This window comes from Mauremys mutica, chromosome 1 (genome assembly GCF_020497125.1).
Source record: "Mauremys mutica isolate MM-2020 ecotype Southern chromosome 1, ASM2049712v1, whole genome shotgun sequence".
Lineage (NCBI taxonomy): Eukaryota > Metazoa > Chordata > Testudines > Geoemydidae > Mauremys > Mauremys mutica.
This window is the reverse complement of record NC_059072.1, coordinates 327,667,986-327,695,424: the sequence shown is the minus strand read 5'-3', so window position 1 is coordinate 327,695,424 and position 27,439 is coordinate 327,667,986. Positions and strand designations below refer to the sequence as shown.

The window sequence follows — 27,439 nt, the reverse complement described above, 5'->3', positions numbered from 1 at the left end:
AGACTGAGACAAACAATCTGGGATAAATAACGTAGGTATCACCTTACATGTTTCATGACATGTTTGTTACCTCCCCTTGGTAATCCCTAGGGAGCTAGAGGGTTCCTGGCAGCTGCAGTTCCCAGCATGCCCTGAGGGAAGGGAGGGCAGCACACAGGAAACTCCGTGCAAGCCGGGACCCAGCATCAGGCTGTTTCTCCCTCTGGATCCCTGGGCCATGGGAAGGGAGGGGCATGGATGGGCTCTGGTGGGGAGGGAATGTGGGTATCTGAGCAAGCAGGGGCCCCGCAGCTGGGCTTGGCGGGGGGGAGGCGGAAGGTGGCAGAGAAACAGGAACTGGGTTGTCATAGGGGTTTCTTTAACTCTCTACTGCTGGGGGAAATTTTGTGTGTGTCTGTATTGTTACAGACATATTTCCTGACAGGTATTTTGAAATAAATTACCAAAATAATTGAAACTGGCGTGATTATCTAGTATTATTTTGACATATTTGCAAAATTTTAAAATGCTATGTGCAGAATTTTTAATTTTTTGGTGCAGAATGCCCCCAGGAATAATGTTTCAGACAAAATATCACTATTCATCATTTTTGTCTAACCATTTTATCGTGTGCTAGGTTGGGGTGTTCTTGTGCTGGCCAGCTGGAATGTGTTACATAGTCAGTGTGTTTTAACAATGCTACATAGTGGTGCCGAGTTCGTGTACCAGACACTGACTTGCAGGCAAGCAGCTGCTTTTGCTAGGGCCTGACTGTTGCCCATAGCATAACTTTTGCTGACTTTGGTTCAGGCCTCAGGCCTTGCACCAGGCCCATGCTTCAGGTCTCTCTTTCTACTACATTCCCCCATTTTTTTCTTTTTATGGGGAGGATGTTTACCCATCATCCCAGAAAAGCATAATGCATGGACTGAAGATGACCAGTGGGCTAACCACTGTTATATGGCCACCTTATTTTATCATTCACCCATTCATGCCCCATCTGCCCTTGGACTGCACATTCCCTCGTACGACTGATGGACAGATTTTATTTTTTAATTGTGTTTAGTTTTTTATGGTGGGCCTGGGAATGTTAGGCCCAGGACTTGTATTGAGGAATGTAGTTTTATAATTGAGCCTTGAGGGCACATAAACTATATGTGTAGTTTATATGGGTATATATGTATAGTATGTATGTGCACACATGACGCCACCTTATATCCAAGCATGACAATCTTTTTCCAGCCTGGTGGTGTAGTCTGGCCCTTTTACTTTTGTACCGAAGATAGCAACACACTCCTTTTAGGGCAATTATAGTTACCACCTGTATCATTAGTAGTAGGCTGAGTGTTTTGAAATACTGGGCTAGGTATTACAGTGTGTCCCATAGTGCTATGTATATAAGAAGTAAAACAAAAATTTGGAGTAGTGACATTACAAATGAGGCCTTTACATATAATATGTTTATAATTAGTTACTACACAGTACTGTCCATCCATGTTATAGGTTACCCTTACTGCTGGTTGTCACCCTCTGGTAAGCTTTTCTGGGCAGGAAACAGGAGCGGCTGGCTTCTCTGTTCCATTGGTTGCATTGCTCTGCAATACACCAGTAGTTGACATAGATCCATTTGTTTCTTATATATGCTGTTTTCCAGATAATCTACTGAATGGACAGTAACCAATATATTAAATATTGCTGTGTTAGGATTTAGTATTAGTACCCAGACACCGAACAAGATGTTTTTGAATTACATGTGCCTCAGTTAGGATGCAGTGTCACTGACCCCAAATTGTGACTATTACTAACAGGGAATTTGTTTACCTAATTTATAGTTACTATGTAACTTAATTTCTTTACCAATTTTTTTTTCTTGCCTTCATGTTGTTTCCTGCCATTCATTTGTTGATTTTTACCTGTCTTTTGGTTAAATAGTTTAGCAATGTTATGCACATTGTAAATGTTGTACAGCAATAATAAAGCAATAATGCCATAATACAGCAATAATACAGGTGCTTTTATACAGTAGCCAAATTCTAAGTAAATGACAGTTTAACCTGGTCCAGCTAGTGGTTTTGAGCTGATTGCCAACTTAATTGTCCATATATGGTAGACTGAGGTGTAGTTGACCAGTCTCTTATTTATAAAGCACTTCATTTTGCTTTTCTTGATGCTTGGGGATTCCTTCACTGTATTCTGATGTCTTCTGGTGTCTTTGTGGTGTGATATCTTCTGGTGTCTTTGGTCTGTGGGATGCAACCTTAAACAGCTTAAGTTAGTTAACTTAATACAATTTTTGCTTGTTTGTTTACATTTTTCTTGTTTTCAGTAACCCAAAATACACAGATGAACTTAGTTTGTTTACAATGTAATAGAGACCAAGTGTTTTATAACACAAGCTATACTTTTGCAATTGTTGTATAGACATTTATTTTCACTTGAGGTGCATTACCAATATTTTATACTAAGTTAGGGCTGTCAAGTGATTAAACAAATTAATCACGATTAATTGCACTGTTAAACAATAATAGAATACCATTTATTTAAATATTTTGGGATGTTTTCTACATTTTCAAATATATTGATTTCAATTACAATACAGAATACAAAGTGTGCAGTGCTCATTTTCTTTTTCTTTTTATTACAAATATTTGCACTGTAAAAAACAAAGGAAATAGCATATTTCAATTCACCTAATACAAGTGCCGTAGTGCAATCTCTTTATCATGAAAGTTGAACTTATAAATGTAGAATTACGTACAAAAAAAACTGCATTCAAAAATAAAACAATGTAAAACTTTAGAGCCTACAAGTCCACTCAGTCCTACTTCAGCCAGTCGCTCAGACAAAAAAGTTTGGTTACATTTGCAGGAAATAATGGTGCCCACTTCTTGCTTACAATGTCATCTGAAAGTGAGAACAGGCGTTCTCATGTCACTGTTGTAATCGGCGTCACAAGATATTTACGTGCCAGATGTGCTAAAGATTCATATGTCCCTTCGTGCTTCAACCACCATTCCAAAGGATATGCCTCCATGCTGATGACGGGTTCTGCTCGATAACAATCCAAAGCAGAGCAGACCGATGCATGTTCATTTTAATCGTCTGAGTCAGATGCCACCAGCAGAAGGTTGATTTTTTTTTTTTTTTATGGTTCGGGTTCTGTAGTTTCCGCATCAGAGTATTGCTCTTTTAAGACTTCCGAAAGCATGCTCCATGTGTCATCCCTCTCAGATTTTGGACCGCAGTTCAGATTCTTAAACCTTGGGTCGAGTGCTGTAGCTATTTTTAGAAATCTCACATTTGCGTTTTGTCAAATCTGCAGTGACAGTGTTTGTAAATCAAACATGTGCTGGGTCATCATCCAAGACTGCTGTAACATGAAATATATGTCAGAATGTGGGTAAAACAGAGCAGGGGACATACAATTCTCCCCCAAGGAGTTCAGTCACAAATTTAATTAACACACTATTTTTTTTAACGAACATCATCAGCATGGAAGCATGTCCTCTGGAATGTTGGCTGAAGCATGAAAGGGCATACGAATGTTTAGCATATCTGGCACATAAATACCTTGCAACGCCGGCTACAAAAGTGCTATGCGAAAACCTGTTCTCAGCTTCAGGTGACATTGTAAATAAGAAGCAGGCAGCAGTATCTCCCATCAATGTAAACCAGTGGTTCTCAAACTTTTGTACTGGTGACTCCTTCCACATAGCAAGCCCCCATTTTTATATATTTAACACTATTATAAATGCTGGAGGCAAATCAGGGTTTGGGGTGGAGACTGACAGCTCACGACCTCCCATGTAATAACCTCATGACCCTCTGAGGGGTCTCAACCCCCAGTTTGAGAACCCCTGATGTAAACAAACTTGTTTCTCTTAGCAACTGGCTGAACAGGAAGTAGGACTGAGTGGACCTGTAGACTCTAAAGTTTTACATTGTTTTGTTTTTGAGTGCAGTTATGTAACAAAAAATCTACATTTGTAAGTTTCACTTTCATGATAGAGATTGCACTACAGTACTTGTATGAGGTGAATTGAAAAATACTATTTCTTTTGTGTATCATTTTACAGTGCAAATATTTGTAATAAAAAATAATATAAAATGAGTACTGTACACTCTTTATTCTGTGTTGTAATAGAAATCAATATATTTGAAAATATAGGGAAAAAATCCAAAAATATTTAATAAATTTCAGTTGGTATTATATTGTTTAACAGTGCGATTAATCGTGGTTAATTTTTTAAATCGCAGTTAATTTTTTTGAGTTAATCGTCTTAGTTAACTGCGATTAATTGACAGCCTTATACTAAATATAATGCTTGACTGCTAAAATAGATGCTCACAACCTTTTATGAGAAGATGTATGCTTTCCCCTGTTGAGCACTGTTTTAGCAAAAAAGTTAGTAACAGAATTTTTACCCAAATCTTTTAGAGTTAATTTGCTGGTGATACCAATTCCACTTTTGTTAACTGTATAGAAGCACAAACTTTAACAACCATTACTTCCCTTTAACATAATGTAAAAGAAAACCATATAAAAAATTAAACTAAAATGAATTTTCAATGCAAGTTTCAGCAAACACTTTGAGGGTATTACATTTTCATGACACTTTGCTGTGTTTGGGAGCCAAAGGTGGGATAACCACACATAGCAAAATTGTTATATTTTTAACATTTTTGCTATAACATTCTTATAACTGTATGTATAAAATACTTGATAAAGGTGCAAAGAAGTTTATAAAACCCAAATAGAAGATTGGCATTTTGTTAATATTACCTTTGCCTTAATGTTGAGGTTATGTGTTGGGTTGACAAGCCAAGTGTTGCCAAATAGCAATGGAACATAAAGAACTAGGGCCAAGATCCTCAAAGGTATTTGGGTTCCTATTTCTCATTGAAATCAGTGGAGTTTAGGAGCCCAAATACCTCTGAGGATCTCGGCCAAACAGCTTTATTGAATACATCCAGCCTGATTGGAGGGTGGCATAAAAATAACTAAACTGTCCCATCATGCACTCAGTAAAAAGTGGGATAAATTCTATACAGGTTGTGCATAACACGCTGATACTAAGTCCTGGTAAGGCTCTTAATGCCCCAAATTTATCTCTGATGTAAATCAGTTATCATCAATGGAATTACACCAGGGATAAATTCGACCCAATATCTCTAGGACATTATATCCAATATTTATTTCTGTCATCTGCCAAATCTGAATTAGCTAATGTTTTGCAAATCACTTTGAAGGTGATATAACTGCTAAATGTCTTTCATTATTATCTTTTAAATTCATGCAATATATTTGTAATTGTCAATCAATGTAACACCATGTACTCATTAATCTTTTGTCACCATCATCATTTAGTAATAATCAGCTTGCAATCATTAAAACTAATAAGACAAAATTATGTAACTCCTTCATTATTCATACTTATATAACTATTGAGGCAGGCACTAAATAAACAATAAACCATGATGCTTAAAGAGCTCTTCCCTTTCCAGCAAAGATACTCTATAGGCCTTATAGAAAGATCATATAGATATTGTCAAAACCATGCAGAATAAATTAAGCTTTATTTATCAGCAGGAAATACCATTATTTCTTTACCTTGTGGGTTTTTTTTGTTTAAATACCCTTTCTTCCCTAGCTATCTTTTCTCCCAAAGCTTATTTCAGAACAAATCATAGAATATCAAGGTTGGAAAGGACCTCAGGAGTTCATCTAGTCCAACCCCCCTGCTCAAAGCAGGACCAGACCCCAGATGGATTTTTGCCCCAGATCCCTAAATGGCTCCCTCAAGGATTGAGCTCACAATACTAAGTTTAGCAGGCCAATGCTCAAACCACTGAGAAATCCCTTCCCCCTCAGCTAATGGTATGTGCTCTCTCTATGCTAAAGCTCTCACTGTTGCATCACCAGTTGAACCACACCATTGCTAGAGCAATGGTGGAAGAATTTTTTTAAATGTTTATGCAGACAAGAGCTTGCAGGGTATTCAGACACTTCTGCAACCTGGGTGCATTTACATTTGCCTTGCAGCATTTCATATTTTTACAGGGAATGTGTTATCACTGTAAGCTACAGCACATGTAAAAACCCTATGGAGGAAACAAACTTGTTTTATCAACACTAACCACAAAAGCTAAAGAGGATGTAACAAGACACAACACAGTTCAAGAACCACCACTGCTTGTCAACCTGCATTACTAAGGGAGAGAAATAAAAAGATAAATAATAATTAGATAAATAATAATAGATGATAAATAAAAAGCAATGTATGTATCTCCTTGGTGAGTTTGTTGTAAATCATAACATTAAAAAAATCTTACAAGTTCATCCTGTTTGAATGCTGGATAAGCAAAATTTGCAAGTCATGAAATTCTGATGAGTTGCACTGTGGTTTTGTACTATAAACTCCGTGCCAATGTTTGAGAACTGAAGTCATCCTCTGCATATCAATTTGCATCTTGGCTAAAATCCTTTCTCAAAAGCAAAAATCACTAAAAAAATCACTAAATTGTGGCAGATACAAAGATACAAAAATGTTAGGTATAACAGTTAGTAACTGAGGTGAGGATTCAACTTTGTAAATGGAAACTAAACCATTACAGATCCATTGGAAATAACCTCATATTAAACGAGATATATGAAAGAGGTAGAAGTATTATTTCTTCTGAGAGGACGAGGCCTGTCAGCTTGTGAACCAATAACTGTAGTCTATACTAATATTAACACTCAGCACTTTATATCTCCAACACACTACATGCACGCTGACTGATCCTCACAATATCTCTATGAGGCCAATGTTGTTATTCCCATTTTAAAAAAAGAGGAAACTTCAATTCATAGATTCATGGAAACACAGATTCAATGACCTGTCTCATGTTACCCTCTCTATCCCGAATTCTGCAAACATTTACGCAGATGCTTAACTTCAGACACACACATAGCTAGTCCCACTGAAGTGCTTGAGGAGTGACTGGTCTAGCAAAGGAATCTGGACAGGCACCAAGCAAGCATGGACTGAGGGGAAGTATTGTGTTTGGGTTGGAGTTGCACACAGAGCCTTTCAAGCTATGTGAGGTACCTCTGAAAAATTAGTTATATGGAAAAGCATCTGAGCTCTGATGGGAAAAGGGCCAAACCCTGAAGTCCTTGAGACTTTTGCCTGAATAAGGCCGTCAGCATTTTGCCTCTAGAGAACTGTACATTGAGACCTTGGTGAGAAAAGTCATGGCTATGAGTCCACTTCTGCAAGCTTGAATTTTGCTGTCTTTGCAATTAATTCCCATTTTTGTTCAAAAGTCTGGGAACTGTGCATTTGTAAATAAAAATGGATTAGGATAATTTAATACTCTAGTGTCTTCTGACCACTAATTTTCTATCCTAAAAGGAATAACCCACCTCTTGGAACTTAGTGCATTAGGACCCAGATCCAAAAAGGGACTCGAGTGCCTAAGCTCCAAATTTAGATGCCTAAATCCCAGTTTTAGGCTCCACTGAGATCCACAAAAGCCCTGCTCAGTTGCCACTTTCCCTGTCTCCCACACCCCTCGGGTGAGTGCTTTAACTGTTTTCTCCCCATCAGGGAGAAGGGGCAATTGAACCTAGGTCTCTCTCATCCCAGGTGTATGCTCTAACTAATGGGCTAAAAGTTACAATGTGGAAACCATCATCACCACCGACACCTCCTCCTTCTCCTTCCCAGGGCCGGCTCTAGACCCCAGCGTGCCAAGCAGGCGCGTGGGGCGGCCCTTTCCCTGGGGGGCGGCATTTGGCTCCGGTGGACCTGCCGCAGGCATGCCTGCGGGAGGTCCACCGGAGCCCGGGACGAGCGGACCTGCCGCAGGCATGACTGCGGCGGGTCCCCTCTTCGCGCGGCTCCGGCTGAGCTCCCGCAGGCATGCCTGCGGGAGCTCAGCCGGAGCCGCGCGAAGAGGGGACCGGCCGCGGGACCGGGGAAGGGGCGGCGCTGCGCACGGCTGCTTGGGGCAGCCTATTTTCTAGAGCCGCCCCTGCTCCTTCCCTACCCCATCCCCATTTTGTGTGGAGCTAGGCAGACACCTTCCTATCTCATTCTTGCAAGAAATGCCTTAGGCGTTGAAGCTGCCTGGCTCGGTTGTTGATCACAAGCAGAGAAAGGCACCTCCCTGCCCCCAGACTTAGGTGCCTATCTCCATGAAAGGGGCAGGGCTTAGGAAACATTGTTGACATCTCCCATTGGGTGCTTAGGCAGCTCCTCACTTAGCGTGCTGGCTTTTGTGAATGTCATTCTTAAGCATCTAACGCCCCCTCAGCATACATTGTATAGGGAGCTAGGTGCCTAACTCAGGCTTTGCAAATCCCATTGTTGTTCCAGTGGTTTTCTAGACACCTAGAAGTTGGGTGCTGCAATGTTGAGCATCACAATGCCTAAGTCCCTTTGTGGATCTGGGCCTAACTAATTAATGACTATGCCACTATCTTAGGCCTGGTCTACACTAGGACTTTAATTCGAATTTAGCAGCGTTAATTCGAATTAACCGCGCACCCGTCCACACCAGGAAGCCATTTAATTCGACCTAGAGGGCTCTTTAGTTCGAATTCGGTACTCCACCCCGACGAGGGGAGTAGCGCTAAATTCGACATGGCTATGTCGAATTAGGCTAGGTGTGGATGCAAATCGAACTTAGTAGCTCCGGGAGCTATCCCACAGTGCACCACTGTGTTGATGCTCTGGACAGCAGTCCGAGCTCAGATGTTCTGATCAGCCATACAGGAAAAGCCCCAGGAAAATTTGAATTCCTTTTCCTGTCTGGCCAGTTGGAATCTCAATTCCTGGTTGGACATCGTGGCGAGCTCAGCAGCACTGGCAGCGATGCAGAGCTCTCCAGCAGAGGAGTCCATGCAATCTCAGAGTAGAAAGAGGGCCCCAGCATGGACTGACCGGGAAGTCTTGGATCTGATCGCTGTGTGGGGCGATGAGTCTGTGCTTTCGGAGCTGCGCTCCAAAAAACGGAATGCAAAGACCTACAAGAAGGTCTCCAAAGCCATGGCACTCAGAGGATACAGCCGGGATGCAACGCAGTGCCGCGTGAAAATCAAGGACCTGAGACAAGGCTACCAAAAAATCAAAGCGGCAAACGGACGCTCCGGAGCCCAGCCCCAGACATGCCGCTTCTACGAGGCACTGCATGCCATTCTCGGTGGGTCTGCCACCACTGCCCCACCAGTGACCGTGGACTCTGAGGATGGGATATTGTCAAGGGGCAGTTTCTCGGTGATGTTCGCCGATGGGGAAGATGAGGAAGGGTTTGTGGAGGACGAGGCAGGCGACAGCGCTTACAATACTGCTTTCCCCGACAGCCAGGATCTCTTCATCACCCTCACAGAGATCCCCTACCAACCCTCCCCGGCCGTTAACCCGGACTCCGAATCAGGGGAAGGATCAGTCGGTAAGTGCTATAAACATGTAAACATTTATTTTTTAACAAAACAGGAATAAAAACTATATGAATAGAAGGTCAATGCATATAGGGATCGAACAGAAATCCTCTTGGGACAGTTCTACGAAGCTCTCGGAGAGATACTCGAAAAGCCTCTGCAGGAGGTTCCTGGGGAGAGGTGCCTTATTGGGTGCTCCGTGGAAGCACACTCTTCCGCGCCAGGCCATCCTGAGGTATAGTGGGAGCATTGCCTCGACCAGCATGGCAGCATAGGGCCCTGGTCTGTGCAGGGATTCACGCAGCATGCGCTCTCTGTTTCTCCTGGAGACCCGCCTCAGGGTGATCTCGCTCGGCGACTGCTGCATCTAATTAGGGGAATTACTTTAATGTTACTATTGTGAATGCTTGACTTTTCCTTTGCATAACAATGACCGTCGTTTAACAGCCACGTGTTGGAGGCTGCAGAGGAAAAGCATACAGGGATTTTTCCCGGGGACAGCCGCGAGGGGCTGGAACAGGGTCAGACTTTATGCTTTCCAGATTGCCTGCAGCAGGAGGGCACTGCTATCCATTAACTGTTAAGCAGCCTAAAGTTTACGGCTTACCAGGCCTGGCTGCTACACGGATTCTGCTGTCCTGCCCCGCTTGTCCGATCTCCAGTGCAAGACCCCAGGCAATGAAAGCGAATGCCGAAAATTCGAACTTGTCCTGAGAGCACATGAGATTAGTTGCCCTGTATGGTCTTGTTCACAGAAACTGAGTAGACTGTGTTCAGTGTTCGCAAACATGTATCTTTGCAAGGAAATCACTTCCTTTTTCACATCACACAGCTGCGGCTCTTTCCCGAACTGCCCCGGCATCCCCCTCACAGAGGCTGGCGCAGATTAGGCGGCGAAAGAAAAAGACTCGGGACGAGATGTTCGCTGAACTGATGGCCTGCTCCAGAGCCGAGGCGGCCCAGCAGAGCCAGTGGAGGGAGACCCTCTCTCAGCAGCAGCGCTCACAGAGCGAACGGGAGCACAGGTGGCGGCAGGAAGACCAGCAGGCGACTCAAACGCTGCTTGGACTAATGAGGGAGCAAACGGACACGCTCCGGCGCCTTGTGGATGTTCTGCAGGACCGCAGGCAGGAGCAGAGAGCCCCCCTGAACTGTATCTGCAACCGCCTTCCCCCGCCACAAAGTCCTGTCCCCCCCTCACCCAAAATCACAAGAAGGAGGGGCGCTAGGGGCCGTGAAAACTGTCACTCCACCCCAGCAGAGCGCTCATGTACCAAACAGCTCTCATTCCCTAAAGTATGAGAATTGCTTGCCTTCCTGGCTCACCTGATCCCAAATCCCAGTTTCATCCCCCAACTGTGTAGTTGAGTATTAAAAATAGTTTGCTGTTCATTACTGTTTCCGTCATGTTTCTTTGCAGAAGACTTTGTGTGAAGGGGGGGGAGGGGTTTGTTAATTGCATAGGACAGCCACCATTAACAGGGTACAGACATGGGGGCAGGATCAACAGCAGGTCACACACAGAGTGCAGTCACTAGGCACCCGGGTCACTCTGCGAGGTGTCTGCTGCCCCAGGTCAGTCTGGGAGGTGTATGTTGCCCCATGGTCCGAGCGCCTGGCATCCACAAATGGCAAGGCAGGCTGCCCTTACCATGCCCTTCCACCCTAGCCATGAACCTCTCCGATGCCCTGAGCCCCAGCCAGAGCCATCATCCCCCCACACCTACTCACCCTTCCCACACACCCCTCACCCCTTCCTGCAAACCCACCCCTTCCTGCACACCCTCCAGTAACCGTCCTCCCCCCAGAGACCACTGTAGGAGCAGGAGCCTGTCAGTCCTCGAGTGTAGAAGCGGTCTGTACATCACTGCACACCGTACCCACCACAGTCTGCGTCCCTGTTGGAACCCTTGAACAAGAATTCGTTAGTAAAGAAAACTTTGTTAATTAAAAATGTTCCAATAACTTTATTTTTAAACGTCTGTTGGAAGGGGGGAAACCTGGTGAACGGGGTATGTAACCGCTGAAAAAAGTCAATAGTAACTGAAACAGGGGCAGGTTCAGCTTCTCTGTGAAGAGACTGGACAGTCATAGGTTACCCTGCTCTCTGAGGAACCTAGCTTTCAAAGCCTCCCGGATGCACAGCGCTTCCCGCTGGGCTCTTCTAATCGCACGGGTGTCTGGCTGAGCGTAATCAGCAGCCATGCGATTTGCCTCAACCTTCCATCCCGCCATAAAGGTCTCCCCCTTGCTCTCACAGAGATTGTGGAGCACACAGCAAGCTGCAATAACAATGGGGATATTGGTTTCGCTGAGATCCGAGCGAGTGAGTAAGCTCCTCCATCTCCCCTTGAGACGTCCGAAAGCACACTCCACCACCATTCTGCACTTGCTCAGCCGGTAGTTGAAGAGCTCCTTGTCACTGTCCAGGGCGCCTGTATAGGGCTTCATGAGCCAGGGCATTAGCGGGTAGGCTGGGTCCCCGAGGATCACTGTAGGCATCTCCACATCCCCAACACTTACTTTGTGGTCCGGGAAGAAACTACCTTCCTGCAGGCGTCTAAACAGACCAGAGTTCCTGAACACACGCGCGTCATGAACCTTGCCCGGCCACCCGACGTAGATGTTGGTAAAACGTCCCCTATGGTCCACCAGTGCTTGCAGCACCATTGAAAAGTAGCCCTTTCGGTTAATATACTGGCTGGCCTGGTGGGCCGGTCCCAGGATAGGGATGTGAGTGCCATCTATAGCCCCACCGCAGTTTGGGAATCCCATCGCGGCGAAGCCATCTATGACGACCTGGACGTTTCCCAGGGTCACTACCTTTGAGAGCAGTAGGTCAACGATTGCGTGGGCTACTTGCATCACAGCAACCCCCACGGTAGATTTGCCCACGCCAAAGTGGTTCGCTACTGAACGGTAGCTGTCTGGCGTTGCAAGTTTCCAGAGGGCTATGGCCTCTCGCTTCTGCACACTCAGGGCTGCTCGCATCCGGGTGTCCTGGCGCTTCAGGGCAGGGGCCAGCAAGTCACAGAGTTCAAGGAAAGTGCCCTTACGCATCCTGAAGTTTCGCAGCCACTGTGATTCATCCCAGACCTGCAGCACTATGCGGTCCCACCAGTCCGTGCTTGTTTCCCGGGCCCAGAATCGCCGTCCCATAGCATGAACGTGACCCATTGCCACCATGATCTCTGCGTCGCGGGATCCCGTGCTTTGTGAGAGGTCTGTGCCACTCTCACACTTCATGTCCTCACCGCGCTGCCGGAGCCTCCTCGCCCGATTTCTCAGCAGCTGACTGTGGAAGAGGTCTTTGATAAGGTGCGAGGAGTTGACAACGGCCATAAGTGCAGCGATGATCGCAGCGGGCTCCATGCTCGCAGTGCTGTGGCGTCCGCGCTGTCACTGACCAGAAAAGTGCGCGAACAGAGTTCCCGCCGGCGCTTTCAAGGAGAGAGGGCGGGAGTGATGGTTGAATGACGACAGTTACCCAAAACCACCCTCGACACATTTTTCCCCCAGCAGGCATTGGGGGCTCTACCCAGCATTCCAATGGGAAGCGGGGACTGCGGGAACTGTGGGATAGCTGCCCAGAATGCACCGCTTCCAATGTCGACGCTTGCCCCGTTAGTGTGGACTCACAAAGTCGAATTAGTGTCCTTAGTGTGGATACACAAATTCGAATTCATCAGGTCGAATCCACAAATTCGACCTAAGTTAAATCGAACTACTCTTGTAGTGTAGACATACCCTTAGTCCTGTTTCCTTTTCCATTTAGTGCAGCTTTGCCAGGGCAACAGGGGATGGATCACTAGATGATTACCTGTTCTGTTCATTCCCTCAGGGGCACCTGGCATTGGCCACTGTCAGAAGACAGGATGCTGGGCTAGATAGACCTTTGGTCTGACCCAGTATGGCCGTTCTTATGTACAACATATAGATTGTAGTTTTTTTTTCAAGGAGATGAAGTATAACTTGAGACTCCATTTTGCTTCTTCTCCCCATTTACCTCCTCTCTCTGAGGCCCTCCACTGCAGTGACCCTGCTTCCAGTTCAGAGAGACTGACTTCTTCTAGAGCACAACATTAATATAACTCTGTACGCTGCCAAAGGGAAAGGGCGTGCGAGGCTAACAAGAAAGAAAAAGCACTTCTTAGGGGCTGAGGATGCTGCCTCTGTGGCACTCTTAGGCCGGCTAGTCAGAGTGAAAGTTTGAATGGTGCTGCTAGTACTAGACTACAGTAGTGGTGCAAAATACAAGCATTTCTGTTTAGTCTTGCTACACTCGCTGCATCGTATTTTGTACTCCTAGCTCACTAAATGATTGTATTCATAAGAACATAAGAACAGCCATACTGGGTCAGACCAAAGGACAATCTAGCCCAGTATCCTGTCTTCCGACAGTGGCCAAAGCCAGGTGCCCCAGAGGAAATGAACAGAACAGGAAATCATCAAGTGATCCATCCCCTGTCACTAGGGTGACCAGATGACAAGAATAAAATATCGGGACACATGGGGGGGGGCAGCTACAGGCTCACAGCCCCCACCCCGCTGGAGCCATGGAGGAAGGAGATTACACAGCTTGAGGAAGCCAGGGGTCAGGGGCGCACGGCCCCAGCTCTGGGCACGGCCCCACCATGGGTCGGGGGCTCACAGCCCCCACTCCAGCCCCGCTGCAAGCTGTGGGCGCAGGGCCCCAGCCACAGCCCTGCCGCTTACCTGGGAGACAGTTCCCACCCACTGGGAAGCACCTGGCAGGTTCCTCTAGCTCCTAGGGTCAGCGACGGCCAGAGGGGTCTCCACTCCACATGCTCCACCTGCCACAAGCATCGGTTTCAGCTTCCATTGGCTGGACACTGTGGGGCGGGACTTACCTGGGGGCGTGAGTATCACGCAGCGCCTCAGGGTAGGAGCAACCAGGGGGATCTGTGCTCTGTCCACGCCCGCAGCTCCCATTCGCTGTGATGGAGCCATTCGCCATGATGGAGCCAGCGCTTGTGGTAGGTGCAGCACGCACAGACGCCTAGGGGCCACAGGGTCCTGCTGCCTGCCATTTCCTGGGAGCCTCCACCCCCAGTAAGCACCACCTAGGTGAGCACTCCCCAGTGTATTCCTCCAGCCCTGAGCCAAAATATTGGGACCAATGGTGTCCTGACCATACATCAGTTGGGATGCAGGACAAACAACTAAATATCGGGACAGTCCTGATTTTATCAGGACGTCTGGTCACCCTACCTGTCACCCATTCCCAGCTTCTGCCAAACAGAGGCTAGGGACAACATCCCTGTCCATCCTAGCTAACAGCCATTGCTGGACCTATCCTCCATTAATTTATCTAGTTCTTTTTTGAACCCTAGTATCAGAGGGGTAGCCATCTTACTCTGGATCTGTAAAAGCAGCAAAGAGTCTTGTGGCACCTTATAGACTAACAGACGTTTTGGAGCATGAGCTTTCGTGGGTGAATACCCACTTCGTCGGATGCATGTAGTGGAAATTTCCAGGGGCAGATATATATAAGCAAGCAAGAAGCAGGCTAGAGATATGGAGGTTAGTTCAATCAGGGAGGATGAGGCCCTCTTCTAGCAGCTGAGGTGTGAAAACCAAGGGAGGAGAAACTGGTTTTGTAGTTGGCTAGCCATTCACAGTCTTTGTTTAATCCTGAGCTGATGGTGTCAAATTTGCAGATGGACTGAAGCTCAGCAGTTTCTCTTTGAAGTCTGGTCCTGAAGTTTTTTTGCTGCAGGATGGCCACCTTAAGATCTGCTATTGTGTGGCCAGGGAGGTTGAAGTGTTCTCCTACAGGTTTTTGTATATTGCCATTCCTAATATCTGATTTGTGTCCATTTATCCTTTTCCGTAGAGACTGTCCAGTTTGGCCGATGTACATAGCAGAGGGGCATTGCTGGCATATGATGGCGTATATTACATTGGTGGACGTGCAGGTGAATGAACCGGTGATGGTGTGGCTGATCTGCTTAGGTCCTGTGATGGTGTCGCTGGTGTAGATATGTGGGCAGAGCTGGCATCGAGGTTTGTTGCATGGATTAGTTCCTGAGTTAGAGTTATTATGGTGCAGTGTGCAGTTACTGTTGAGAATATGCTTCAGGTTGGCAGGTTGTCTGTGGGCGAGGACTGGCCTGCCACCCAAGGCCTGTGAAAGTGTGGGATCATTGTCCAGGATGGGTTGTAGATCCCTGATGATGCGTTGGAGGGGTTTTAGCTGGGGACTGTATATGATGGCCAGTGGAGTCCTGTTGGTTTCTTTCTTGGGTTTGTCTTGCAGTAGGAGGCTTCTGGGTACATGTCTGGCTCTGTTGATCTGTTTCCTTATTTCCTCGTGCGGGTATTGTAGTTTTGAGAATGCTTGATGGAGATTTTGTAGGTGTTGGTCTCTGTCTGAGGAGTTAGAACAGATACGGTTGTACCTCAGTGCTTGGCTGTAGACAATGGATCGTGTGGTGTGCCCGGGATGGAAGCTGGAGGCATGAAGGTAGGCATAGAGGTCGGTAGGTTTTCGGTATAGGGTGGTGTTAATGTGACCATCACTTATTTGCACCGTGGTGTCTAGGAAGTTGACCTCCCGTGTAGATTGGTACAGGCTGAGGTTGATGGTGGGGTGGAAGCTGTTGAAATCGTCGTGGAATTTTTCCAGAGTCTCCTTCCCATGGGTCCAGATGATGAAGATGTCATCAATGTAGCATAGGTAGAGAAGGGGCATGAGTGGACGAGAGCTGAGGAAGCGTTGTTCCAGGTCAGCCATGAAAGCTCATGCTCCAAAACGTCTGTTAGTCTATAAGGTGCCACAAGACTCTTTGCTGCTTTTTGAACCCTGTTATAGTGTTGGTCCTCACAACATCCCCTAGCAAGGAGTTCCACAGGTTGACTGTGCATTGTGTGAAAAAATACTTCCTTTTGTTTGTTTTAAACCTGCTGCCTATTAATTCCTTTAACTTCCCACAGCTTTCTTTAGTCTATCGTCTCTTGGAAAGTAACTGCAGGGGCAAATTGTGCTTCCCCCACTCCACTCTTGGAGGCAGTTGTGACACTGCACACCACGTTCTTCACAGAGATATTATTATGATATGATTATGACATAATCATAATGTATTTTATGCAAGATAAGTCATGTGAGATGTCATTTAAAAGGTTATGATTTATTGAATATGATTATCCTATTTGTATGCATGTATCATTTTTGTATCTGAAGCTAGGAATATTGACTATGTAGCTGTATTAAAAATGAGTTTACACTTGGGGAACACCGACTAGACAAAAGGCTCTCAGTCTAGATGGCTGGCTGGGAAGGGCTCATTCAGGTTAGTGAGCCATTAGGAGAAAACAGTGGGTCTTAGAAGAAGCTTATCACCCACCTGGGAGCTTTCCTGAGGATGCTACAGACAGCCTCCAAGTTATGGCTGCTGTGACACTACAGGGACATGTGACCAGATCAGCTGCTGCTGGACTCCATCTTGGGATATTGGTGTTTTTCCACTGACTGGTGGGAGAACCAAGCTTTGAAACAAAGGGTTCCCCTCATATGCAAAAGCAATTTAAGGCAAGGGAGTGACACCATCATGGTTCTTCATTGACTCCCCACCCAAAGAGACTCCTGAAAACACCTGAGGAACAAAAACTGAACTGGGAGAAGTGCTGGACCCAGGCTAAAGGGATTCCAATCTGTAAGTCGGTGCAGCTTGCCCCTTAAGAATCTGCAACCTGCTTGTATCATCACTTAGGGTGAGGATTTGCTATTCATATTCGATCTATGTAGTAATTAAGCTTAATTTGCATGTTTTGTTTATTTGCTAGGTAATCTGCTTTGCTCTGTTTGCTATCCCTTATAATCACTTAAATCTATCTTTTGTAGTTAATAAACTTGTTTTTATTTTGTCTAAAACCAGTGTGTGGGAATCATAACTCAGGGCAGAAAGCTGTCGTATATTCCTCTCCACATTGAGGGAGGGAGTGAATTTCATGCGCTTATGCTGTACCGTTCCCTGTGCAGTGCAAGATGGTATAATTTTGGGTTTACTCTCCAGAGGGGGATTTGTGCCTGTGTAGCTGGGAAGTTCCTTATCTGGAGCCTTCCCATGCAGAGCTGATTACAGCGTCTGCATGTAACTGCAGCTGGGTGTGTCCCTACCTGTATGTGTGCTGGTGAAAGTGCAGGCTAGTCACAGCAGTACAGTGTAAAGGGAGCCCAGGCTGGCGGGTCAGGGGTGTTCAGTGGTACCCCAGTTACAGGTGGCGCCCTGGGGGGAACCCATTATAGCAGCATACAAGGACATTTGCAAGACAGCTAGGGAAGGGATGGGACATTAATATCGATAACAAGAATACCCATTTATCATAATTAATGGCAACAAATTTTGTAAGGGCTATTACACCTTGTGCTTTAGGATTTAAACCAATTCTAATTTACAGACCAAGATGGAAGCAGATTATCCCACTTTTGCCTGCTGTGCTGTTTTTAATACCTCCTCTGAAGCATGATACCAGCCCCTAACACAGACAAGATAAGACACTACACGGATCTTGGTTTGGGTCTGATCCAAATTGCAATGGCGTTTGCTATGGACATTAAATCTGTCCAGACAAGAAGATTTTCTTTAGCACAATATCTACTTTATTTCTAGTTTTAATTAGTGAGTTGTGAGAAAATGGACAGATACGGGCACAAACAGAAGTTGTGTGATTGTAAAAATTGCTTTGCATTCATATTTTATTGTAAAATTAATGTGTTTAGGTACTGGCTCACCATGTTTACAGTTTGATGTCACAAGATCACAGGCTCTTTGGTCTTGTGTAAGTCAATCATTTTCAAATGGCAGAATCAAAAAATGCCTGAAGACTCACTCCCCTCCTCTATAAAGTACTCAACAATAAGGATTTCGTCCCCATCGGGTCTGTTGTATGTTACAATATCATTTCATACAAAAAGAAAATGTTGAAGGTGAAAATTCAAGTATTCAAAAGTTAGCAAAGTTAGGAAAGAGTGTTCACTGAATGGGAAGCGATTCAATATTTCTTTTTATACTCATCATCTAAGTATGGCCCTAGACCTTATTTACTGAATATTTTCCAAACCTAGCACTGAATACACAATTATTTCCTCATGGGCTTTTCAATGGTACAATCACCATAGTATCTCAGTGCTTTACAAACATATTTATCTTCACAGCACACCTGTGAGGTAAGAGAGTGTTATTGTCTCCATTTTACAGATGGGGAACTGAGCCATGGCCAAAACTGTCAAAAGTGTCTACTGATTCTGGGTGCCCAACTTGAGATGCCTAAGGCCTGATTTTTCAAAGTACTTATAAAGTGCAATAAAAAAAATGCTGTGTTCAGTGCACAGCTCCCATTGCCTTTAATTGCAGTTATGACTGCACAGTACTTCTGCAAATCAGGCAACTGGCATCTCAAGATGAGCACCAGAGATGACCCACACAGTTATTGACCACCTGTGAAAAATTTGGTTTAAGTGACTTGCCCCAACAGAGGCAGAGATAGAGTCCTGTCCTCCGGGGCTGCATTCAACTTTCTGAACAGCAAAACCATCATTTCCCTTCCTGTCAGCACCTGCTTCTACATCCCTTCCAGTTTCTGCAATTAAGCAGGTAGGAATCTACAGATGGAGCACCATTCATCTTGTGCACTGGATGAGGGAGAAAATAAGAACTGTATGATCTAATGCTTACAGACAAAGGGGCTGAATTAAAGTTGTACAGTCAATTTTAATTCGAGAACTTCCTAACCTTTGAGTAAAGCAGGTTGACATTTTTTCATCAGAACAGTTTTTTGACACAAAAGGACCTATTGACCAAAATTAAAATGTTTATAATAGTTTCATTTTACTTATATTTTTCAAGTTTTTCAACCAAACCCCACACAGAAGCTAATAAATCTCTGGTGAAATATTTGATTTGTTAAAAACAAAAACAAACAAACAAACAAACAAACAAAAACATATTTTTTCCCCCAAATAATTACCTGAATCCACTTTTTTTTCCTTTGTGGTTTTTGAAAGCCCGTTTTGGTACAATTCCTTATCTTTGGTTTAAAATAAAAATAAAAAAGCAGAACAAATTTACCAAACCCCACATTTTTTTCCTGGAAACCAACCAGTTTTACTACATATTTAACTTATTGTTCACCCACAGAGCTCAAAAAAGTTTCCAAACAAGGGTAAGCATCATTAGTGCTGTTTCACAGACAGGGAAACTAAGGCCTGGGCTACACTAGCGGGGGGGTTCGAACTAAGGGTACATTTACACTACCCGCCGATGTGGCGAGAGGTGGAAGCAAAGTCGACAGGGGAGCGGCAGCAGTTGACTTGCCGCCGTCCTCACAGCCAGGTAAATCGACCTAAGATACACTGACTTCAGCTACGCTATTCACCTAGCTGAAGTTGCGTATCTTAGGTTGACACCTCGCCCCTTCCCCCCAGTGTAGATGTAGCCTAAGACGCAACTTGGGCTATGCTATTCAAGTAGCTGAAATCGAAGTATCTTAGTTTGACTTACCTGGCTGTCCTCACGGTGGCGAGTCGACTGCCGCAGCTCCCCCATCAACTCCGCTTACTCCTCCTGCCAAGGTGGAGTACAGGTGTTGATTCGGGGATCAATTTATCATGTCTTGATCCCCAATACATCAAACACTACCCGCCAATCCGGTGGGTAGTATAGACGTACCCTTAGACATAGAAAGTTTAAGTGTACATGGTACAAACTTGGGTCTGTGACTATGTATAGTCTTTATTGGCATAAGCAATCATGCTATTAATAGGCATAGGAGACTATCCACCTCAGTAACCATATGCCTATTTATCATGTTTGCAGGAACCGGCCCTAATTCTGAAAAGATTTATACACATGCTTAACCTGGATTTCAGTGGGATGATGAATGTGCTTAAAGTTAAGCACATATATAATTGTTTAAGATGCCTGGAAATGCCTTGGGGTATGGATTTTGTTAACTGTTCAGCATATTTACTACATTACACAGCTTCACATACGCTTGCTGTACACATACAACTACATCACAATATTAGCAATGTCAAGTGTTCAAAAATCATGACCCCTTGGGGGGGTGGGCTGCAGGGGCTTGGGGTCTCTCTGGGGGAGGTGGAGGGAGCTAGGGAGGGCTGCAGGGGGCTGGAGTCTCAGACCTCAACTCTATTGTCCCTCTGCAAATTTGTGTAAACAGAGTCAATCATGACTAGTGATTTAAATCAAATCCACCCTGCCCACAAAAAGTTCATCCAGCCCTGCCTGGCACTGAGCTGGGCTCAGGGGGCAGAGGTCTGCCTGCATTGGATAAGGGTGGGCTGGGCTGTAGGAGTCTGGGGTGTCCCGGGGGGCAGATGGGGGTCTGGGCTCAGGGGGGTGGGGTCTGCCGGGGATGGATAAGGGTGGGCACTGGGCTGGGCTCAGGGAGCTGCTGGGGATGGATAAGGGTGGGCACTGGGCTGGGTTCAGGGGGCCGAGGTGTGTGGGGATGGATAAGGGTGGGCACTGGGCTGGGTTCAGGGGGCCGAGGTGTGTGGGGATGGATAAGGGTGGGCACTGGGCTGGGCTCAGGGGGCTGCCGGGGATGGATAAGGGCGGGCACTGGGCTGGGCTCAGGGGGCTGCCGGGGACGGAGAAGGGTGGGCACTGGGCTGGGCTTGGGGGGCTGCCGGGGACGGAGAAGGGTGGGCACTGGGCTGGGCTCGGGGGGCTGCCGGGGACGGAGAAGGGCGGGCACTGGGCTGGGCTCAGGGGTCTGGGGTCTGCCGGGGTCGAAGGGAGCCAGGGCAGGGCGCTCCCTGCGAGGCGCCGCCCGGCCAGCAGAGGGCGCTGCAGCCGGAGCCGCCCGCCCCAGCCTCTCCCCTTGGCGGCGGAGCCTGCTCCTCGGCGCCGCATCATGTGGGCCAGGCCAGCCCTTGCACGGAGCCGCGGCCGCGGCCGAGCGTCTCCTGGGTGGGCGCCGCCATGAGGCGCTGAGCGGCGGCTGCGTGTGGAGGATCGAGCCGGCCGCAGCCCCGAGTCTCCGCCCGGCCTTGTCCCGAGCGAAGCCGCGTCCGCTGCGGCGGCGGGTCCGGCCGGCGGGAGCGCGGGGCCATGTGAAGCGGAGCGGCCGGGAGCCCGCGCCCGGAGCGAGGAGCCGCCGCCGGCCCGGAGGGGCCCCCGCGGGGGGAACATGGCGACGTCTAATCTCTTAAAGGTGCGACCCGGGCCCGCGTCTCGGTCCGCCGGTGGCGGCGGGGCCTGGGGGCTGCTCTGCGGGGCGGGGGGCGCGGCGGCGGCGGCCGGGCAGAGGGAATGTGGGGGAGCCAGGGGGCAGCCTGGAGCGGGGGAGGGGCCGGGGGTGTGGGGAGACGGGGGGGACAGTGGTGGGGGACAGGGGCTGTGCGGGGTCAGAGACCTGAAGGGGAAGCAGAGACGGGCTTGTCTCTGAAGTTGTGGTGTCCAGTATGTTGTAATATTTTGGGGGTGGGGGTGGGGGCAGGGCGTATAACAAACCTTCATCTTACCCTGTGCTGGTGGCTGTGTGGGCTCGAGAGACACGGATCTCTCTCCTCTGTCCCCTTCCCTCCAGTGCTAAACTTCACACAGTCTAACCTGTCTCCAAATATCACACACACACCCCGCCTCCGATCAAATAAATGTGGGGAAAGTATACGGTGACAGGACACTGTTTAATTCTGTTCTGCATTAACAAAGAAACCCTAGACACACAGACAATGATTTTTAGATAGAGAGTTTGAAATGATTGTACCTGAATAAGTATTGTTTGCATCACCACTATGTTCAGAATTTGAGGGGTGCAGTTTACCTGTAAGGGAAAAAACACTGAACATGTATCATTTATTTAAGCAACATTTTTTACATAATCTAGTGTTTCCATATGTTTTTGGTATATGATGATAAACATCAGCGAACCTTGACATAATATTACTCCTGAGGGCATTCTGTGCCAAAAAATTAAAAATTCTGTGCACAATATTTTAAAATTCTGCAAGTTTTATTAATAAATAAATGCAGAGGCTTCAGCGCAGCAGTGGGGAGCAAGGGCCACTGGCTGCATGAAGGTGGGAGTTGACCCTGCAGTCCTCCTGGGACACGGACTGCACCTGTGAGGCTGCACCTGATCCTGAAACAGCACAAGATCTGGGCCTGTCCCAAAAACACCCTGGAGCCCTGCCCTTCTGTGCCAGGTGCACATTTGGGGGGCAAGCAGGCTCAACGAGGCAGGATCCAAGTGTGATGGGGATCCAGGTGTGGGGTGAGAGGATCCTATGTGGAATAATCTGGGTGTAGGCAGCTCAGTGTGGGGGGTCTAGGTGTGGGAGGATCTGGATTCACAGAGGCTTGGGGCCGGTTCCAGGTGCGGGGCAATGGGACTCTGCTGGGGCTTCCAGGTGAAGGTGGTTGGGGCACAGTGGAGGTGTCTGGGTGTGGGGGTCTCAGCAGGGGGTCCTGGGTGCTGGGGGAGTGGAGCTTGATGGGGTGGGGGTCTGGGTGCAGCTAAAAGTAATAATTGGAGATATACCAATCTCCTAGAACTGGAAGGGACCTTGAAAGGTTATCGAGTCCAGCCCCCTGCCTACACTAGCAGGGCCAATTTTTTTTTCCCCAGATCCCTAAGTGGCCCCCTCAAGGATTGAACTCACAACCCTGGGTTTAGCAGGCCAATGCTCAAACCACTGAGCTATCCTTCCCCCCTGGGGGTCAGTGGCATTGGGGTCTGGATTTGGGGCTTGGGCATAGGGCTCATCAGGGTGAGGATTTGAATGCAGGGAGCTCAGTGTGGGGTGGTGGTGTGAGTGCAGGGGTGGGGGTCTGGAGGCAGGAGGTCTGGGTGCAGGGGGCTCCAGATGCAGGGGTTGAGCTTCAGTGGGGTGGGGTTCAGGTATGGAGGGCCAGGGGGTTCTGGGTGTATGGGGTGAGGTGTGGCAGGAGTGTCTGGGTATGGGAGTTCTGGATGTAGGGGGTTGGCCAAATGGGGCAGCAGCTCCCCACAGCTGAGGAGCAATGGGGGCAGGAAACAGAGGAGGATGCTGTGCTTCCTGCAGCTTGGGGAAGTTTTTGGGGATGGGTTTGACACAGCCTGAGCCACTCCTTGCAGGGGAAGAGGAAGTCCAGTCCTCTCCTACCTCCAGCCCAGTCAGGACTAGCAGCTGATCCTGGCTCAGGGTAGGAGCCACTGGCTGGGGTGTTCCCAGCCCTGCAGTGATTTACCTCTCTGCCAGCTGTTCAGGATACCTGTGCTGCTAGAGAGTGGTGTGTGACTGCTCTTGCAGCTGCCCTTTGCTTCCCTGTCAGAAAGTCATTTTTCTGCAGGGAAGCAGAGAAATCTGCGGGAGACAAGAATTCGTGTACGCAGAATTCCCCCAGGAGTAATAGCCCTGATCAGTTAAAATTGCGGAATTCCAAAACCACTATGTGTTGCTATGAAACAAAATGGCCAAGAGGGGGAAATGGGGACATAGTATGATTATTTGAAGGAGTCCTATTTCAGAATGCTAAGTCTAAACAGCCTATATATTTGGCCATGTTTTACTTCAGCACTGTGTGTTGTTGTTACTTATAGTATGTTTAGGGATTTTGGATAGATTGACATTTGCTTTGGGAAAACGTTAATTACATGGTCTTGTAAACAGATGTAAGAAAGTTTACCATCTCAGCGTTGATAGTATTTCACTTTAGAATCTTCTAGAAGATAATTCCTACAATTGGGGGAGAGTGTAGTGTAAGGCCCAGATTCTGTTAGTTGTGGAATGATATCATCTGCAAAACTGGTTTTGAAAAAGTATTTATAATCACATGCTAAATATACAAAGGTGCAGACTCAACACAGATGATATAGATATAGATGCCTGGTAGATAACTTGCTGGTGTCTCTAAAGCTTTTAGATAATTAACTTAGTAGTAATTGACTGGTAGTTTGTCTTTTCCATCAGAACATCTCAAAGCCCTGTACAAAGACAAATAAATATGAACCCTTTTTACTAAAGGGGAAACTGAGATAGAGATTGACTTGCAGGAAACCACACAGCAGTCCATTGAGAGAGCTGGGAATAGAAACACTCTTGATTCCCAGTCTTGAGGCTTAAACTACTACACTTAAAGCATATTAACACAAAATTAAGGTTGACTGGCAGTATCTCATATCCTTTCAGAATATAAAATGCACTTATACTATAGCGTATCAGTACTCATGTTCACGCATTGCTCTGCATCCTTTCTGTCCTCTGTGCTGCATTGTGGCTCTGGGGAGTTCTAGCTGTTTGGTGGCCCACATCCAATACTACTGCTATACAAATAAATAATAACTGAAGGTGTTGTCCCATAGGTAATATTTAGGATTAGAAAGAAAAGGTGTTAACATTTGGCTAGTCCTTGGAGGAGGGAGAAGGCCAAGTGGTTGAGTGTAGGGCTGACTTAGGTAGCTTCTGTTCATTAAACTGTACCTTTATCCTAGTAAATACAAGGCCTAAGAGTTTCCCTCTCATTCCTTGTGCACTTTCCCTATGGTTCTCTATTTGCTTGGGAAGTGAAGTGAAATGAAATATGACTTCCCCAGGGGGGCAGCGGATGCCTTGACACTAGCTGAGTTGAAACCTAACTGGATGATGTCAGTTTGGAATGGATCAGTACAATAATTTGAACCTCAGATATGCACCTTCCTTCCCCCGCAAAATGAACAATAGAAACATTTTGATATCACATGATTTTTTTTTTAATTGGGATGTTGTCTTTTGAAAACACTTTGCTCAAACAACCTCAAAATTGGCCAACTAGTCCTCCCCTGGACCACGATGAGGCACAGCAAATTTCAAGGCAATTGCTTTATGCCTGTGGATTTTAGAGCACTTATCAAAATCAGTTTGTTAAACAGTAAGATGGTCTCTCCCTTAACTGTAGTGGTGCTACACTCCTCTGTAATAGGCCTCGGGTTTCAGGGGGCAGTTCTTTGTGTCTGTATTTTAAATATTTCTAGAGCTCATTGCATAAAACTGGAGCAATTATGAGACTTACATGAATTGCGGTTATTTCAGAAGTATATTTGCTACTCTGTAAATGACTGCTTTACAAAATTTAGTAAAGATGCTCAAACTACTGCAGGGATCTCATACTTGGTTTCTGAAACTTTGAAGTAGAGGCCAAATACATAACAGGGTTTTGAACTCCCAAAGTTCAGGGATGTTCAGTTCCGTGGTTGTCATTCAGATATCACAGTATATCAATATTATGGTCTCCTCAGAGCCCTTGGTGGCACTGGGAACAAGAAAATATGGTCCTTGATTGTGCAGTTGGACCCATGTGGACAGAACCTTGTATCTGAGTAGATTCTCATTGGAGTGAAAGGGGCTGCATACAGGTGCAAGTATACCCTTTCAAGTTTAGTTAGGGATTGGGGCATAAGCTTAGTCCGGATTCTGTAGGTAACCTATCTTTTTTTTTTTTTCCTTCCCTTCCCCTGTTTAAATCCTGTATCTTATCCCATTTACCTCTTATTTCAACCATTCTTGTCCAACCTCTCATCCTTGGCAACCTGCAGTATACCAGCTAGTTTTGATCTCTATAACTCACAGTAAATGTTTCCAGCTGTGTACTTTGGGTGTCTCATCTTGACTGTTTCCTAATAGGACTTCCTTAAAATGTCAACAAGGAATATATGCCAACTGCCGTTGTATAGTGGAGGCCTTCTTGTCGTTAACATTGCCTAACCCTCAATACCTGCCGATAAAGCCCCATTCTTTGGCTTGTCCGTAGTTGCTCAGCATTCAGTAGTAACTGCACTGCAATCACAGCACCAATTGTGAGAGCTGCCAGACAGAAGAGGTTGGTCAAATTGCATGCTAAATTTGAAGTTGTTGTGAGAGCTGGATTTAAGCATCCTTTAGGCCCATGTTTGACATCCAGGAGCTAGTATATAAGATCAGCACAGTAACATACATGTTAAAAGAATGAGGAGTCCTTGTGGCACCTTAGAGACTAACAAATTTATTTGGGCATAAGCTTTCGTGGGCTAAAACCCACTTCATCAGATGCATGCAGTGGAAAATACAGTAGGAAGATATATACACACACACAGAGAACATGAAAAAATAGGGATTGCCATACCAACTCTAATGAGACTAATCAATTAAGGTGGGTTATCAGCAGGAGAAAAAAAACTTTTGCAGTGATAATCAAGATGGCCCATTTCAAACAGTTGACAAGAAAATGTGAGTAACAGTAGGGGAAAAATTAGCATGGGGAAATAGTTTTTACTTTGTGTAATGACCATCCACTCCTAGTCTTTATTCAAGCCTAATTTAATGGTGTCCAGTTTGCAAATTAATTCCAGTTCTGTAGTTTCTCATTGGAGTCTGTTTTTGAAGGTTTTTTTGTTCAATAATTGTGACTTTTAGGTCTGTAATTGAGTGACCAGGGAGGTTGAGGTGTTCTGTGACTGGTTTTTGAATGTTATAATTCTTGACATCTGATTTGTGTCCATTTATTCTTTTGTGTAGAGACTGTCCGGTTTGGACAGTGTACATGATAGAGGGGCATTGCTGGCACCTGAAGGCATATATCACATTGGTAGATGTACAGGTGAATGAGCCCCTGATGATGTGGCTGATGTGATTAGGTCCTGTGATGGTGTCTCTTGAATAGAGATGTGGACAGAGTTGGCAACGGGCTTTGTTGCAAGGATAGGTTCCTGGGTTAGTGTTTTTGTTGTATGGTGTGTAGTTGCTGGTGAGTATTTGCTTCAGGTGGGGGGGCTGCCTGTAAGCAAGGACTAGCCTCTCTCCTAAGATGTGTGAGTGAGGTATTGTCCTTCAGGATAGGCTGTAGATCCTTGATGATGCACTGGAGAGGTTTTAGTTGGGGGCTGAAGGTGGAGTTCTGTAACTTTCTTTGTTGGGCCTGTCCTGTAGTAGGTGACTCGTGGGTACTCTTCTGGCTCTGTCAATCTGTTTCTTCACTTCAGCAGGTGGGTATTGTAGTTTTAAGAACGGTTGATAGAGATCTTGTAGGTGTTTGTCTCTGTCTGAGG

At 46.2% G+C, this 27,439-nt stretch overlaps 1 protein-coding gene across 1 annotated transcript in view; it reads left to right on the top strand.

Annotated features, from left to right (window-relative positions):
- Positions 1–21,338: 21,338 nt before the first annotated feature.
- Positions 21,339–27,439, top strand: part of CUL5 (cullin 5) — a 73,380-nt gene continuing 67,279 nt past the window's right edge. The window contains exon 1 of the mRNA XM_045018432.1: positions 21,339–21,610. Within this exon, the coding sequence (XP_044874367.1) occupies positions 21,587–21,610 (24 nt within the window). The 5' untranslated portion in view covers positions 21,339–21,586. The remainder of the gene's footprint in view (positions 21,611–27,439) is intronic.